General features: G+C 44.2%; 1 protein-coding gene across 4 annotated transcripts in view; it reads left to right on the forward strand.

Annotated features, from left to right (window-relative positions):
* mpdz (multiple PDZ domain crumbs cell polarity complex component) overlaps positions 1 to 16,320 on the forward strand; it is a 38,935-nt gene that overhangs the window by 8,793 nt on the left and 13,822 nt on the right. For 2 of the 4 annotated variants that reach the window (XM_030085287.1, XM_030085296.1), the window contains exons 9-27: positions 36 to 141; positions 543 to 631; positions 1,317 to 1,551; positions 2,893 to 2,979; positions 3,266 to 3,345; positions 3,545 to 3,691; positions 4,282 to 4,452; positions 4,993 to 5,178; positions 5,327 to 5,536; positions 6,525 to 6,683; positions 6,915 to 7,067; positions 9,201 to 9,488; positions 9,835 to 9,946; positions 10,511 to 10,709; positions 11,126 to 11,167; positions 12,292 to 12,387; positions 12,580 to 12,660; positions 12,811 to 12,988; positions 13,091 to 13,201. In XM_030085287.1, coding sequence (XP_029941147.1) covers positions 36 to 141; positions 543 to 631; positions 1,317 to 1,551; positions 2,893 to 2,979; positions 3,266 to 3,345; positions 3,545 to 3,691; positions 4,282 to 4,452; positions 4,993 to 5,178; positions 5,327 to 5,536; positions 6,525 to 6,683; positions 6,915 to 7,067; positions 9,201 to 9,488; positions 9,835 to 9,946; positions 10,511 to 10,709; positions 11,126 to 11,167; positions 12,292 to 12,387; positions 12,580 to 12,660; positions 12,811 to 12,988; positions 13,091 to 13,201 — 2,730 coding nt within the window. The remainder of the gene's footprint in view (positions 1 to 35; positions 142 to 542; positions 632 to 1,316; positions 1,552 to 2,892; positions 2,980 to 3,265; positions 3,346 to 3,544; positions 3,692 to 4,281; positions 4,453 to 4,992; positions 5,179 to 5,326; positions 5,537 to 6,524; positions 6,684 to 6,914; positions 7,068 to 9,200; positions 9,489 to 9,834; positions 9,947 to 10,510; positions 10,710 to 11,125; positions 11,168 to 12,291; positions 12,388 to 12,579; positions 12,661 to 12,810; positions 12,989 to 13,090; positions 13,202 to 16,320) is intronic. The other 2 variants (XM_030085304.1, XM_030085313.1) reach the window with 2 other exon arrangements.

The following is a 16,320-nucleotide window of genomic DNA, read 5'->3' on the forward strand; positions in this document are numbered from 1 at the left end:
TGTTGACGTGTGGTTCCCCATTAATCTTATCACAGGGTTATGAAGAGGAAGAGGAGGCCGAAGCGTTCGACGTGAGTCTGACCAAGAACGCACAAGGACTGGGAATCACCATTGCTGGCTATGTTGGAGATAAGAATTCAGGTGAGAAATCACCTGATCAGCTTTTGAATTGGTATCAGGAAATACAGCTGATTGTTTAGATTTGCATAGCCATAAATTCACGTTAATGATTTTTCTTTTTCCTTGTTTTATCCCTTAAAATGAAAATCCCCACCTGTGTATTGTAACTGCAGCATATTATTATACAGCTTACAAAAATTCAAAGAAGTGAGCAGAATGATCATCACAAGAAAAAGTTTGGCTTGATTTTTCAAGATGAGGAAGACATCGAGGCTGTCATCTTTTCTTTCCGTTTTTTTTTTTTTTTTTTGCCAGCCTTTCACACTGAATATCAAACAGCTGTTTGTTTTTGTACTCGGGTCTTAATTCACTGTTGTGCTTTCTCCTTTCTTTCATTACTTTAACTTGTTCCGACTCTTCAGAGCCCTCGGGTATCTTTGTGAAGAGCGTAACAAAAGACAGCGCCGTAGATCAAGATGGTCGCATTCATGTTGGAGACCAGATAATAGCTGTAAGTACCCTAATTAAGCTCTTTGTGGCTATGACTATTTTCCCCCCCGTCTTCGGTGGCGTGAGGTAAAATATGCAGCGGATGTTTTATATTATCTATTACAGTGATCACATTTGCTCATTTAGTCAATGGAGAGTAATTACGAGATGCATAATTTTGAATAATTCACAATTAACTGATAATTCGATGGTGCCTCGTAAGAGTGAATACAGAAGAGCCTCGAATTAGCACACTGAGCAATTAGGTTCATAATTTTGTTGCTGCAGGACATTAAAAGTGAAGTTAAGCTGTTATTTTCAGCCTGAAACTGAGTCAGTGTTGCCTTATATCGCTGTGAAGTTTGAAGAAACTATGTGTCTATGCATGAGTATGTGCTTGATTGGGTTTAGTTCTTGAGTGTAGATTATTCCGTGCTGAGACTCAACTTGAGAACTTAATAACACACTTAATTACGATTGAATTATTCAAGACAGTGCTGTTTTACCTACCTTAACCGTTCTAAATGGACACAGCCACTCGCTAAGGTAGCTGGGAATACTCAAGTACAGCACTTTTAATGATCATAATCACCTCAATCAGTGCGAGATGCGGTTGTGTTTGTTTCAATCAAGAACACAGAGGGTTGCTGAACACACGCCGTCCGCCCCGTCTAATCCGCGGGCTCATTAATAATCGCCCTCTGCAGGTGGACGGCGTGAACATCCAGGGATACACCAATCAGCAGGCGGTGGAGGTGCTCAGACACACCGGTCAGACGGTCCACCTTAAGCTGATCCGGCGGGGCTTCAGGCCCGAGGAGATCCCCCCCGCCGTGACGCCCAGCGTCGCCGTCCTGCCCCCGTCCACCACCATCCCCACCACCGCCACCGTCATGAGGGAGCTGGAGCAGGAGAGGAGGAAGGCCGACGAGGCTGCCCAAGGTAGCCTGACTTTTTAAAAAATGTTTTAATCTGATGACATTTTATCATGATACCCCATAAAAATACACAGATTTGTTAAATGTTTTAGCGACCTCTTGGCTCTTATGATGCATATTTATAATACAGGGTTGAATATATACCGCTAATTAAAGGGTTATTAATGAAAAGACTAAGTTTTTGGGGGCTAAAGGTCTGTCCTAAAAACAGTGACTGGGTTGCTACCCATAATCCCTGATCGGAGGGTTAATTGAAGTAATTATGCTGATTATCAAAGGCCAAGAAGACAAAGCCATTTTATGAGACATTTGAATAAAGTTGTGCATGTTTCTGCTGAGTTTTACCCCTTTGGACAATTGATAGCATCTTTCCAGAGAAAGAACCCAGAGCGTACCCTCTCAGTGTTTACACCCCAACCTGGAACTTCTCACTTTATTCTGAAATAAATCAGCATGTAAAGCACAACATCGAGCATCCTCTCTACCAGGAAAGCTGACAGATTTACAGGACAAGTCCGCTTATATGTATATTATGTTTTTTTAATAACCTCTTGCTTCCCCCCCCCCCCCCCCCCCCCCTTAATCTTGACATTAAACAAGACAGATAGAAAGTAAACAGAAAGCTTCTTGTCTCCAGCTGCACTGACAGGACCTCCAGGCTATTACTGAAGCAAGGAAAGCAACTTGCATAAGTTGTTTAGTGTCAACAGTGATAGATGGAGACTGAAAGTGATTAGATTTGGCACCAGGAAGTTTCAGGCCAAAAACCTGAGGAGGAACTGGCAGCCAGCAGTTGACAGACAGAGACTTCAGGAGGCCAGTGTTTTCTTGGCCGCGGCGAAAAACAACAACTGCAGAACTTTTAAACTTGTGAATTTCATAAAGATAAAAGACTGTGTCGCGTGGATTTACGACATTTGGTGCTTCGAGGTTGTTTTTCTGGAGCTCCTTGAACGTACAGACAACAGTTTTGGTGACTAACAAGGTTGTGTTTTAGTTATTTTACTGGATATGCGATGCAAATCTGCAAATGGTCATCAAACTGTGCTATGAAGTCATTAATAAAAAAAAAAAAAAAAAAAAAAAAAAAAGCACCAGGATCATTAAGCATGCATTTAAAGCTCCAGTATGCTTGTAGATAGCATCATCCAAGAGAAAGAAAGGAGATCATCTTCCAAATGAATTTAATATGAACGTATATTTGTGTTTATTTTTAGCCGGTGTGTGCTGCCGGTGGAGATTAGATGCCCTTTTTTTTTTTTTTTTTTTTTTACTGGCTGTCCCTTTTTGCTATCTGTGCCGGTGCCTGCTTCCGTCTGTCTCACCCCTCATTGTGCGTTCGCAGTCGCCACAGATGAAAAGCAGCCGCAGACAAAGACTGAAGGATCTGATGTCAGCGCAGCCACGGATCAGCTCACAAAAGACAAACATGGTAGGAGGCCGAGAGTCTTTTCTGAGTGCTCCAGCGGAGATACTGGGCACGCATCTGACAGATAAGGGCCATTGTTGACAGGGCCGCAGTGACGAGCGGCAGCACACAATGCTCCGATGGGAAGCCGGTGTGCATTTCGTACAGTGCGGCCGGTTTAAACATTTTAGAAGGTGCAGACGAAAATTGTTTGTTGTCCGTCTTCTCCCACACATGCTGCATTTAAGATTTTGCATGTAGCATTGGTGTGTTTTTGTATTAATGCTGGTTTTTTCCTGTGTTTTCTAAGGGCTGAAGTTAACAGCTTTTGAAGAGGTTGAACTGATGAAGAAGTGGCAGAAGATTCTGGGTCCAAGCAATGAAGTAGTAGTAAGTTTTTTTTTTTTAAAGTCGCAGTGGCAATATTCTAACGAGTTCCTATTCAAAACACCACATGAGTCATGAAGCCAAAAAGATGGCGTCATTAACCCATGAACTCGTTTTTAACAGGGGTCATTTGTCTAAAAATCGCCCCTTTTAAAAAAGGCTCTCATGTTAGCAGAGATGAGACTGCTCGTTTCTGCGACAGGTGGCTCAGGTGGAGAAGTTTACCGAGGCCAGCGGCCTGGGCATCAGTCTGGAGGCCAGCGGCGGACACCATTACATCCGCTCCGTCCTTCCTGAGGGACCCGTTGGGCGCTGCGGCAAGCTGTTCAGCGGAGACGAGTTGGTTGAGGTCAGCGGCCACTTAAATTTCACGGGCGCGAGTACGACTTCCAGCGCTGATATTTCACCTACATACTGATTGTAAAGCAATAAGCTGCAAAAATTATGAGCTCTATTATGTTGTATTACAAGGTGAAACTACTCAGGCCGACCACATTAGCCCCAGTTGCCGCCACACACCGATCTCCGCAAAAGCTGTGCATTGGTTATTTATATGCGATGTGAAAGGACTTGCTTGTAGTGGCGTAGAATTAACTGCCAGTCCTGCATCCCTGCAGCTCTACAGGGTGTTCTCACTAGGAGAATGACTGTTTTGTATCGGCGGCACTCACTTTCCCCCCCTTCCATTTTCACTTAGAACCAGTGTAAGAGTTTACTAACACATTGTTTACTACTTGGACATTACAAAATACTTTATTTCTTAAAATAGTTTTTCATGCTGCCTCCTCATCACAGTGGCATTTGTCACGTAATTATCGGTAATCAACCTAAAACCTTAAGCTGTGAGAAGTGTTTGAAATCAACAATGTCTGATTATGTGTTTAACTCTCTCAAACCTTGAATCCTCTGAATCAGCTCTTGATTTCTCCATGTTTTTAGGTGAACAGTATTCCTCTGATTGGCGAGACTCACAAAGAGGTGGTGAGAATCTTGAAGGAGCTGCCGCTTCACGTCTACATGACGTGCTGCAGACCGGCGCCCGATCTGCAGACTGACCTGAACACTGCCCAACCGCAACCGGACACCTTGTCCACAGTAACTAAAATAAAGGTAACACTTTTAAGTTATTACATTACAGCGATCGACATAGATGACATTGCTTAGAGTAGTATTGGATGATACATGTAACTCTGCCCGTGTGTATCAAGTAAGGCAGTATGGCAGGGGAGTAATACTCTTAAGTTCTCCCCCTGTGTTCTAACCCATCAACCATTATTAGCTTAGTCTAGCTGTCAATCGCTCCATTGGCTTTCCACATTCCCAGCCATGATGGATTAAGACTTAGTGATAAGCAGGGGAGGCTGAAAGTTTATGAGGACCAATTCTCGCAATACCTCGGCAGTATCCAACATTTGCTCGAGATATGAGAGATCAAAAGCAGCTCCCCTTTGGGGAACGGGGTTTTCATCTCTCCAGCTTTATCTGTGATAATGTACTAAGGCCCTACCATCCCGGAGATATTTTCCTTTTATCTACTGCCAGAAACCTGAGCCAGAAACACAACTCGAGGGTTGCAGCCGACGGGATCGGAGTAAAAGTGAGCAAAGCGTGGTGTTACATCGTGATTTGGGGCTTTTGGTTGCCTTGCAGAATCAAATAGAGCGCAGTGGCGTGCTGGTTCCAGAAGATTCGGAGGTGAACACGGGAGCAGCGACACTGGATAATGTGACCGAGGAGGCGATAGGATGTCCTCTGGCGATGTGGGAGCACGAGATCCAGAATATCGAGCTCGAAAAGGGCGAAGGGGGATTGGGATTCAGCATTTTGGATTATCAGGTGGGAAAAGGAGTTGTTTAGGCTTGTAACTTGTCATCTTTTTGTCTCCCTTTTTAATTGCAGACATTTTCTCTTTTCAAAACACTAGAATCTGTGATTTGATGCGATCGTTTTACCTGCTGACTCCACTGGCCTCGCTTCTCCACAGGATCCGCTGGACCCGGCCAAGACGGTGATTGTGATTCGCTCCCTGGTCCCCGGGGGTGTCGCGGAGAGGGATGGCAGACTGTTGCCAGGAGACCGGCTCATGTATGTTAACGCCACAAACCTGGAGGACGCCAGCCTGGAGGACGCAGTCCAGGCCCTGAAGGGGGCCAAGTTCGGGATGGTCCAGATCGGGGTTGCCAAACCGCTGCCTGTAAGGATTAGTGTTTTAATTGTCTTTGCTTTAACCCTTTTCCTGACACATTGAATGGTTAGATCGTGTCTGGTGTTTTGTGTCTCTTTTAGTGTGCTTTCGTGTTTCCTCCCTCTTCATACTTAGAGTTCGGCACTCTTTAGTATCCGGGTACGAGGGCTCAGCTTACAAGGACTTGAATTTTTCATGCAGGAAAAAGAGTGGAGAGAGGCTGCAGGGTTTAGCATTCCGCACGCTGTTGTTCCAGAGGAGGCGGCCGGCCCCTCAGTGCCATGCGCCCCCCCCCCAGCCCCGTTCCGTATTATTAGGTTATTGACTTCTCCAAGAGCACGCCCCTCCTGGACTTTGAAACACATCAGGGCACCTGTCAAAATACTCGGCCTGTCCCTCGGCACGCGCACTGCTGCAGGCGGCCGGGCGCTTTGTGTGGGATGTTTCTCTCTGCAAGAAAAAAAAAAAAAAAAAACCCAGCTTGCATTCTTTCAGCGGTGGAGGTGCGTCTCTCTTGAATTGAATCTTGCCATTGGATTACTGAGTGAGACCTGTGGGCTGACAGGGTTAGCTGGATTACAGAGCTGCAGGAAGCCTCTGTGAAGTTATCCCGGGTCCCCTGCAGGACGAGGAATGCACTTCCGAGGGGTGTTTTGCTGTATTGCCTCTCAAAATTGAGTCTGACGAGCGTAATCCTCCACTGTGCCTCCTTATCTTTCATATATCTGTCTCGGCTGCATGTTACACAAAATCGATATGAAGTGGACTGAGCAGAGAATACATATGAAATGTTTACAAGCCTCTCCTGTTAAGAATTGATTCAAAGAAATTCTGAATGTGTCATTCTGAGCGGTTTAGATTATTAACACTATAGCTCGTCTCAACTATTCCTAACCTCTCTTTCCAATCTCCATTCTATACTAATTTACTTATGTGAATAAAAAAAAGTTAAAAAAATAAAGTTGGAGACACTGAAAAAATCTCTTCACTTTCCTAGGGAATATGTGGATATTCCCACTCTCTCCACCCATATGGTGAGCAAGAAGTAACTTCATCATCCTCCATCCATTCATTTGACTACAACAATATTTTGGTTGAAGAAGGAGAGGAAGAAGGACTGACTGAGGGAATCCTTTACCGAGCTGAGCCTGCATTGGTCAGTCAGCCTCTGGGAAAACTGACAAATCAGAAGTCGTCAAAAAGACAAACAAATTCTAATTTATATTTGAATGCAATCTTTGTTTAACTCGTGCAACAATAAGCTTATTCAAATGAGATTCTTAATTTTAGCAGTATTTGTTTTTAATTAAAAGGATTTTGTGTTTGGCTGATTGAGCCGTGCGTTCAGTTCAGTGCCGCTCAGTTCCGCTTTCATTGGTCGCCACAGATCGACACCAGCGAGGCGGACCTGTCCGACGAAAAGGTCCTGGATCACACCTTCTCCGGGCTGGAGGATGACACTTTCCAGGCGTCCATGATGGCTCTGCATGGCAGCAGCTGCAGCTCAGACCTGGATTACCTGCACTCGTCCACACCTAAGGCAAGCCAGCGTTGTTGTTTTTTTTTTGTTTTTTTCCTACCATCCCATAGCGAGAGCTGAAGCCAGCAGCGATGTCTTCATTTCATTAAATGTTGCCACGCCAGCTTATGCCCTTTGTCATAATGAGGTGTACAGTGCGAAGTCATTATTCTTTGGTTATTGCGACCGACAGCCAAAATGTCATGAGACATGTTTTTGTCCTCTGACGGCGCGGTAACTACATTACTGACATTGCTGCTGTATGAGAGTCGTCGCTGCGGCCGACTCCGTTGCCCTGGGTGCCCCTAGAATAACAACTCCCCAAATGGACATTAAATTAAAAGAAAAATAAACAAGGAAGAGCAAGGCTCGGACAAACTATTTCCTTAAGGGCACTGCTGGGCTTCCAGTTTTTTCCAAAGGTCAGAGCCGGCCTTATTTGCGGAGCCTTCCTGAGTAATTTATCGTGTAATCAGCCAGCCGAGAGAGGCGGACATGGGCCGGGATCACTTGTAGCATTTTATAGCTCACAGGAATTTCATAAAGCAGATTTCAAATGTTTGTTATGAGGTTGAACAGCCCAGTATTGTTTGGATGATAAACTCTGGGGAAAGGTCACAAGTCTGTTTATAAATTTTCTGATCTACATCAGTGGCAATAAACAGCGGATCAATTCTTCAGGCAAGCTGATATCTATTCTGGTTTGAGGAATATTGCCTTTTGCTTGCATTCTAATGCCGATATCTGTTTACTGAACAATAAAACAAAGGTCACCACAAGGCCAGCTCGCCCCCATATTGATAAAAGGGACGGCGCGTTTGTCCTTCATTGCTTCCTCCAAGATTACATTTCTGCTTTGCACATGATACAAATGATTTAGAATAACTTCTAATCACATAGAATGAATCAGACATGCTCACAGATACATTATGAATACTTGGCAATTGGCTAAACTGTGTGACAACTCTTAAGATTTTTACCTGATTTACATTTCCTATTAACCTTTACATTCATTCATGGATTTGATTTTTCCACAGCGATGGCAATGTTTATCAAGTCCTCTGAATTTTTGTGCCGTTCCGGACTTGAACAGAACATTTTCTTCATTGGGAACATCCTAACATGTTAGGCTCCTTAGTAGATTATACGAGGTTTCTTTAGTCTTTAAGTAAAAAACCTTTACAAAGGAAAACACTAAATGCAGTCCAATTACTCCAACAAGTAGTATTTTTTAAATCTTTCATAAAGGTTGCATTCAGAATTATAGAATTAATTATGATTTGGCAATGACGAAACAAGTATTCTTATCAAAGTTAGATTTTAAATAACCACCAACACATCGAGGCGCTTACCAGTTGTGAAGAATTCTCGCACAGGTTACTCACAGAGGGAGGAAGTCTCCTCTGATTTATTAACAGTTAGGTTGGGCTGCGTCCTGCTTCACGTGCAGGAAGGCTGCAACACAGGCGTCTCCTCCACACCCAGCCGGACGGGGACAAGAACCAGGTGATTGGTTCCACCTGGTCGTTCGGGGGAAGGGAGGCGGAGTCGGCTCACAGGCAGTTTTGACAGGACAATGTTTCTGCGCGTTTGACTCGGCACATCCTTCTCGCTCGACACTCGTCCTGACCTTACAGACACAAGCTCGCTGCGTCGAGCTGAAGTGATGAAATTTTTCCTGCTCACCTCTAAATCTTTCCTACATTTGCAACCTGAATTCTTTTAGTTTCTGCAGATATTCCCAAGGTGTCTGCCTTGTTCCCACACAATTTATAGTGGTACCTTATTAACATCCAACTTGCTGTTTCTTGTATTATTTAGCATATCTTCCTTTTGAGTCTCTCTTGTAATATATATTTGCATATTTCACCTTATTCTTTACTTCTGTTCAGGATCCCACAGGGAGGTTCTCTCTCAGATTCATTACCAGCCAGTCTGGCTCCAATAAAACCTTAAATGCAGTTAAGATAAAACGACATATTGTGCATTTGGCTGTAATCTCCGCTGGTTTCTATTGGCCACTCATGGGCTTTCAGCGGCTCATTACAGGGACGGCAGGATGGTGACTCTGCAGGATGAATTCTCCCTGTTGGGCAGTTGTTGAACGGGAAGAGTGGATTGTTCATCCGGCCGTTCTGCTTTGTTTTCCTCCAGCTGTCGGCTCGCCTGAACCTGCTGGAGGACCACTCCTGCTTAGAGGACAACAGCCAGGCTTTTCCTCCCGAGATGCCGACCTCTTACGCCCCTCCGAGTCTGACGGGTCACACCCCGGCTTTTAGCGCCGCTCTGAGCGGCTCTGATCAGTACCTGTCACACAGCCCCGGAAAGGAAGAGCCGGCGGACTGCTCAGAGCCATACAGCCGTTTTCCAGAAATGGGAAGCAGATCTAACGTCCAGGGGGAGCACGGCGTCTCTTTTGCAGATATATCAGCTTTGATCAAGGTAACTATTTAGCCTGATTAAAAAGCCATATATGATATCAGCATGAAGCAAACATTGGAGTTAGAACATTCCACACATCGCAGATTTGTCACGGTGCACTCTCACTGCAAGGAAATAATCACTCTGAAGGAATTCCTGAAGCTAACATCGAAACCTCTCTCCAGCCGGAGCTTCCTTTCAAACACAAGACAAACAAACGTTCCAAGACGATTTGTTTGAAATTCATTCTTCACAGCCAATTTGCCGCTCCTCGCTCTTCCTCCAGAGGCCACGCTTTTGTTTTGGAATCCGGCCTAATATTTTCATTTGCCGTCGCGAATAAGTGTTTTGAATTATCACCTTCAAGGACGGGGAGGATGGTGTGAAGGAATCGGCAGAAGACGGCGACAAAGAAGCTCTGACCTCAGGGAGCAGTTTTGAAAGGACCATCACAGTTGTCAAGGGCAACTCCAGCCTGGGTTTGTGTTAATTTCTTCACACTCTCTTGTTTGCTCTTTTTACTTTCAACTTCTTTTCATTTTTTCTTTCTCCACACACAAGTGTTGATGGGGTTACAAGATTGAAAAGCATATTTGACCCTTTTTCTTTGTTTGGTGGGTTTTTTTTTTTTTTTTGTATGAATCGCACTTTTAAGGCCAGAACGATAGAAATAGTTCTGGCTGTTTTTCCCACTCAGAAAGCGTAATTTCGTTGCTGTACAGAGTATTTGCATTTCAAAACCCGCCCAAGGGGCCGCCAATGGCTCCAAGAATACTAAGTTTGAACTTCTAAAACAAATAGGTGTTATGAAGGCCCTATTTAAAATCCTCAGTTGCTCATTTTGCTTTTGTTTTTTTTTTTTTTTTCTTTGCTCTTTGAAGGCAGTCAGTCGTAATATTTTGCATAATATGTCTGGGTTGTCTGTGTCCCACGTAGCTTTTCACTTTACAGAGTTTAAGATTCTTTCTTAGGCCACACTTGTAATGTTTAAGATCTGTACAAATTGGCTCCTCTTTTTTTTTTCCTTTTCTTTGACTTTGAAGGGATGACAGTGAGCGCGATGAAAGGCGGCTTGGGGATGCTCATCCGGAGTATCATCCACGGCGGCTCCATCAGCCGCGACGGCCGCCTGGGCGTGGGGGATCTCATCCTGGGGATCAACGGGGAGGCCACCGCCAACCTGACCAACGCCCAGGCCCGCGCCATGCTCAGGAGGCACTCTCTGATCGGACCCGAACTGGGGTGAGACAGAAATGGTTTTTTTGTAGACACAGGACATTAAATTAGACAATATCTGCTGTTATGTTTTGATACGTTCACATTTCCATCATGCATCTCTCTGTAAAGTCAGCAAAAGCGGAGATGTATTAGAGATGCACCTCGACTGAAGCCTTGAAAACTCTTTTAAAGCGAATTCAGGCTGGAGACTGAGGCACAACCGACACTTTGTGATTCGAAAAGCAACACAGTTTGTTAAAACACAAGTCCCGACTGCTTATGTTTATCTTCTGAACGTTACCATTCATCCTGGCCTTTTAAAGGAACTGACATTTTGAGTCAATAAAAAGGTGTGTTATTTTACAAGGTCTGCTTGCTGAACTAAACTTGGCAGTTTTTGTTAGCTTCGGTGCATAAAAGCCAAACTCTTCACATTCTAGATCTGCTTGTGCACCTGAGGACGATTTGTGCCCATTTTATGTGTGAGTATGACTAACGTTCATGCTGGTGGGGCTTCAGCCAGAAGCTGCCTTCTCGGTTCCTTTCCCCCCCGTTTCTTGTTCTGTATGCTTCCTGCTTGGGTTCACTGCAGTCTATAAAAGAAAAAAAAAAGGTTTATCCAGACAAAAACGAAGAGAGTTGCATCTTTTCAACGGCTCACAACAGAAAAAATACTTAAAATATGTTGTGTTTTCGCATCAATCACATGTAGAGTCATTAACATCCTGACAATTTTGTTATCTCACACTTTAATATTAACCAATGTGTTTAATAAAACATTCCTGTAGCGACAAAAAGCTCAAAGACATCGTAACACTCTTCTAATCTGGATAAATCTTTATTGACTGTCACTGTCATTAACGTGCTGCTTAACTTCTTTTCTTTTATTCCTGTGACTAACCTCATTAACATCACCAATCACTCACTTTTTTTTTTTTTAGCCATCAGTGAGAAGTAGTTCAGCTCCTCCATCACTGTTTTTTTTTTTTTTATATTTTAAACAGGGTGACTCATCTGTTTTAATATTTCACCGGGATCCTGTTTCCTCTTTTGCATGCCGTCACGTCGAAGCTCTGTCAAGCGCCGCTCGTGTGTTAATGTGCTCCTCCGAATCAACTTCACTCTGAATTGTTTTTGCAGTGGGTGTTGCATCTTCTCGAGCCTCTCCTCTCTTCATGCTCTCTTGTAGATACTTACGAAAAAAACTTTTTTTTTATCACGCGCATCACTCAGTAAGAGGCAGAAGACTTGATTTGCTCAGACATTTATGAAGGTAAACACCTGTTTGAACACCCGTACGTCAAGGACTTATATATAATTCACCGGCGTCTCGCCCTGGTGATGAGCAGAGTGCGTTTGCTGAGAAATGCTTTCAGTTTTTCTGAAGTGAAATGTGATGGAAGGAAAAACAAGCATGGCAGTTTTTGAAGAAGCTAATTTGTTTTTTCTTTAAAAATAGAAGTGGTTTTAACACTTCCATAGCAGCTTCGTAGATGAATGCAACTTCTCTCTGTTTGTCGAATTTCTGTGCGAGGGACTAAAGAAGCCGATAGAGTTTCTGAATATGGACGCTTTGAGTGAACTTGATGTGTGTGTGTTTGTTCAGCATTACATATGTCCCAGCTGAGTATCTGGAGGAGTACAAGGCCAGTCTGGAACAAGTTAAGGACGAGGTCTTCGACGAAACTGCTCCAGCTCCAAAGTATGTCTGAACACACAACCTGTGATTATTGTGATGCACTCTGGTGTTTTTCTCGCTGAGTTTTGGCGCTCGTTCGCTCCCTAAACATCGCTGCACGGTGCTATTAGTAGACAAAAACTCGCAGCATACTGTGAAGGTTCCCCCCCCCCTCCGTAGGTATTTAATTTTGTTCTCACACATTTTTATTATTAGAGTTATTCCTAACCTCCCTGAGCGTGAAGATGGCGAGGGAGAGGAGAGTGCCTCTTATAGCAACTGGAACCAACCGAGAAAGTGAGCGCACACACACTCTGACACACACACTCACACACGCCCGCTGTATCAAAGCCTCTAATTTAATTTGGAGAATCAGCACAAAATGTCACAGCTTTGAAGTTAAAATTGGGAAAGAACCTCGAGAGCTGATATTGGTACCTTCCACAGAGTGGAGCTTTTCCGAGAGGCGGGCAAGTCCCTGGGGATCAGTATCGTGGGGGGCCGCGGGATGGGCAGCCGGCTGAGCAACGGGGAAGTTATGAGGGGCATTTTCATCAAGCACATCTTGGAGGACAGCCCTGCCGGACAGAACGGGACCCTGAAGACCGGAGACAGGATTGTTGAGGTGAATTAAGGCCTCAGGTCACAGAAGTAATAAAGTTGATGTTATATTTTTTTTGTAATCATGCCAGTATCGGTGTAGTAATTCACAGTCATCAATGATCAGGTGGATGGAGTGGATCTGAGAGATGCCAGCCACGAGGAGGCGGTGGAGGCCATACGAAGGGCAGGGAACCCCGTTTCCTTCCTGGTTCAGAGTATCATCCATCGGCCCAGGGTAAGAAACTGAAACTCCCAGTCCTTGCCTCTTGTTTCAAATTATATCGATCTTTATCTGTACAGGCCGTGGCGGGCACTTTCTGCGCTGCGTGGCTTTTCAAAGCCATTTTTTAAATCTTTCATCGAAGCGACAGCAAACCATGTACAGCATACCAAACATCGCAGCGAGTTTTTAACCTTCACAAACAAAGTCGCCATTACCAGCGGCTTCATCTGTTGTCTGAAAGTGCCCCCGGCTTCCGCTTTCTCATTGAGCATGTCGGCGACTTCAGGTTATGAGTTGCCTCTCTGTCCCACTCACGCTGCCGTCTCAGCCCGAGTCCACGTATAGCCCGCCGCCCGCCGCAAAGAAACACGCCTCCGCTTTAACATGCATGCCGCACCGCAGCAGTCAGGTAATCCGTCTTTCTCGTTTTCGCCGCTCTTACTCCTCGTGCGTCAGCTATCCATCACGCCTAATCTGGGTTGTGTTATCTCTTCCCGCCTCCCCTCCCTTTTTGTCTCTCCGACTGCGAGCTGAGTCTTTCTTTTTAACTGCGACTTTGACTTTGATATACACGTAATGCGTGCCTTCATGGAAATAAAGACGGAGTACAATCGGAGATTCCCTCTGGGAGGAAAAAAAAACAAAAAAAAGACATGGAGGTTTATTTTATCGTGACGGACACCCTCTCCAGTAACAGAGGCCTGACCCACAATTATGGCTTTAATTACATGGTCAGCAGGTGGCGAAGTCCATTCGTTCACTTGAAAAGCAGAACAGGAAGCCGTAATGCTGACATTCATTACTCATCCAGACCAGATTCTTTATGCACTTTAACTCCAGGGCTTATTAAACATTTATTGGTCTTGCATAGATACTCATCATCGGCTCCGCTATATCAGGGTTGCCAGCGTGTTGTGGAGAGTATCACCGAGATTTAGAAGCACATTTCAACAGACACTATAGGCGGTTTAATCAGGAGAAAAATTGCCAGGAGAACTGGAGATTGTAAATTCCGCAAATTATTCTTTCAGCTTACATTGTGGCATTCGCTGATTCTGCAAAGGGATTTTGCACTGAAATGCGTTTTGCTGAATCTATGAAACAATCTGGATGGATGCATCATTCAACAACCACGCAAAATCATGTTCATGCAAAGCGATTGTTTATCTCCCCGCATCGCAGTAAAGTACAAAGATTGCATGTTGCAGCTCATTCAGACGGGCAATACTGCTTTGTACTTAGAATATTTTTCACCCTAAAGTGCTCATAATCATAAACAAACACTAATGGAGCTCAGGTCTCCTCTTGAGGACGCTGAATCCATCAACAACCCCATCTTATAAACACAGCTGGGATTAAAATCTACCAGATTATTGTAATTTTAATACCTGTAGTGATCAAAAGTGAAGTAGCATTAGTCCAAAATAGAAAAAAATAATTATCAATTAATGAGCTTTATACTGAGGACACCGCTGTACATGCTGACAGCTTTCACCCTTCACTGCTACTTGTTGATGCATTTGATTCATATGTACATTAAATTTGGAAAAACTAGTAACATGGTGAATGCTGTGGAATAAATGTGACAATTTTTTTCAACTTGGTGTTTTAGATCTCATGTTATCTGAATTGGAATCATAGAATAAAGTTCATGAGGCAAAGCTTTGTTGCAAACAGATTCTGCAGCAGGACTGTGTGTGGTTGGAGTCGGCAACCCTGAAAATGTGAGACCAAATAAATGTTAAAAATGTGCCTCCTGGAGTAAAAAAAAAGAAGTTTAAGCAATTTCCCACAAAGTGACTGAATCACCTTTTTAGTTGCAAACAAATAGAAATAAATAACAGTTGCAAAGTATCTGATGGAGTGTTGTGTCTAAAGCAGGGAAACCACTAATGCAGTTTTCAAAGTCGGCCACTGGGGGCCAGCGAGAGACCATTAAGACACGTCCAAGCTGTTTCCCTTCAAGTTTCAAACTGTTCTCTTGTAAAGCCATGAAAAAGCTCAAGGTAGCCTGCAGAAGTCTTTCAAACATTTTCTTAAACTATTCCACAGAAAGAATGCTGCTTTGATTTTTTTTTTTTTTTGTAAAGGAATTGGCTGTGTGTCCTGAAGGGAGGCGTTTGCTTTAATGGTTACTCGTTTAAATAAAACCTGTGGTGTTTCTGTCCCTCCACTTTTTTGTCCCCCCCCCCCCCCCCCGACGACCTCCGATTCGGGTCTGTCAGAAAGGCTCAGCCGTCATATTAAATCCCCGCCGTGTTGTCAGCCTGCTGGTCTTGTGTTGCTTTTAGAAGCCGCCCCTGCCCTTTCTGCGGCTGAATGGCCGCCGCGGGTCGAGCCTGTGCCGCACTAATCAGACCTGCTTAGCGCCTGCCCTCCCTCAGGTTAGCCGGCCGCCCCGTGTCGGCGTCCGTCCGCCTGTGTCCGGGCGCGTCTTTCACTTGACCCGCGCCGCTTTCTGACTTGTGAAAATTGAGCTAACAAGCTGCACGATGGGAGTGAAGACGGCAATGAGAGGGAGCTTGCAGCTGAGGGGTCAAATGTTCATTCTGCATGCGGATTTACAACATCGCAGCTTTTCTCTCAGCGTTAAAGCAGCCGTCAGTCACACTCAGCCCCCTGCTGTTTTCTCTTCAGTCGAGGAAGGTGCACAATATTTGTAATAAGTTTCAGTATTGCCCACTTTTTAGCAATGTAAATAAAGTTTCCAGTCAAGAACGATTTCTGATCTGTCATCTGCTGCTGCTGCTGCTTCTCTGGAGCTTCAGTCCAAAGTCATGCAGTATCTGGTTTATCGACTGCCATGATTCCAGGCCTCGTTATGTGGCCAAGATTCCATTTTTAAAACCCCTGTCGAGGATCGATTGGCTGCTGTCAACACAAACGATGAGTTTGAGTTTTAGATGTAACATCTGTAACACCGAGGCAGTCATCTGGACAAGACTCAGTAGAGAGCATAAGTAAAAACATTAAATGGTAAATGAATGAGCTGTAATTTATAATAATCTGAATCAAAACAACAACAAAAAAAAAGCTTAAATGAAAGAATGCTTTTACATGATGTTCACGTGCTTACTTTTTTCATACGTGTGTGTGTGTATTCCATACTTTATGCATGTTTTTTTTTCTGG

Source organism: Salarias fasciatus, chromosome 3, assembly GCF_902148845.1.
Source record: "Salarias fasciatus chromosome 3, fSalaFa1.1, whole genome shotgun sequence".
In the NCBI taxonomy this organism is placed as follows: Eukaryota; Metazoa; Chordata; class Actinopteri; order Blenniiformes; family Blenniidae; genus Salarias; species Salarias fasciatus.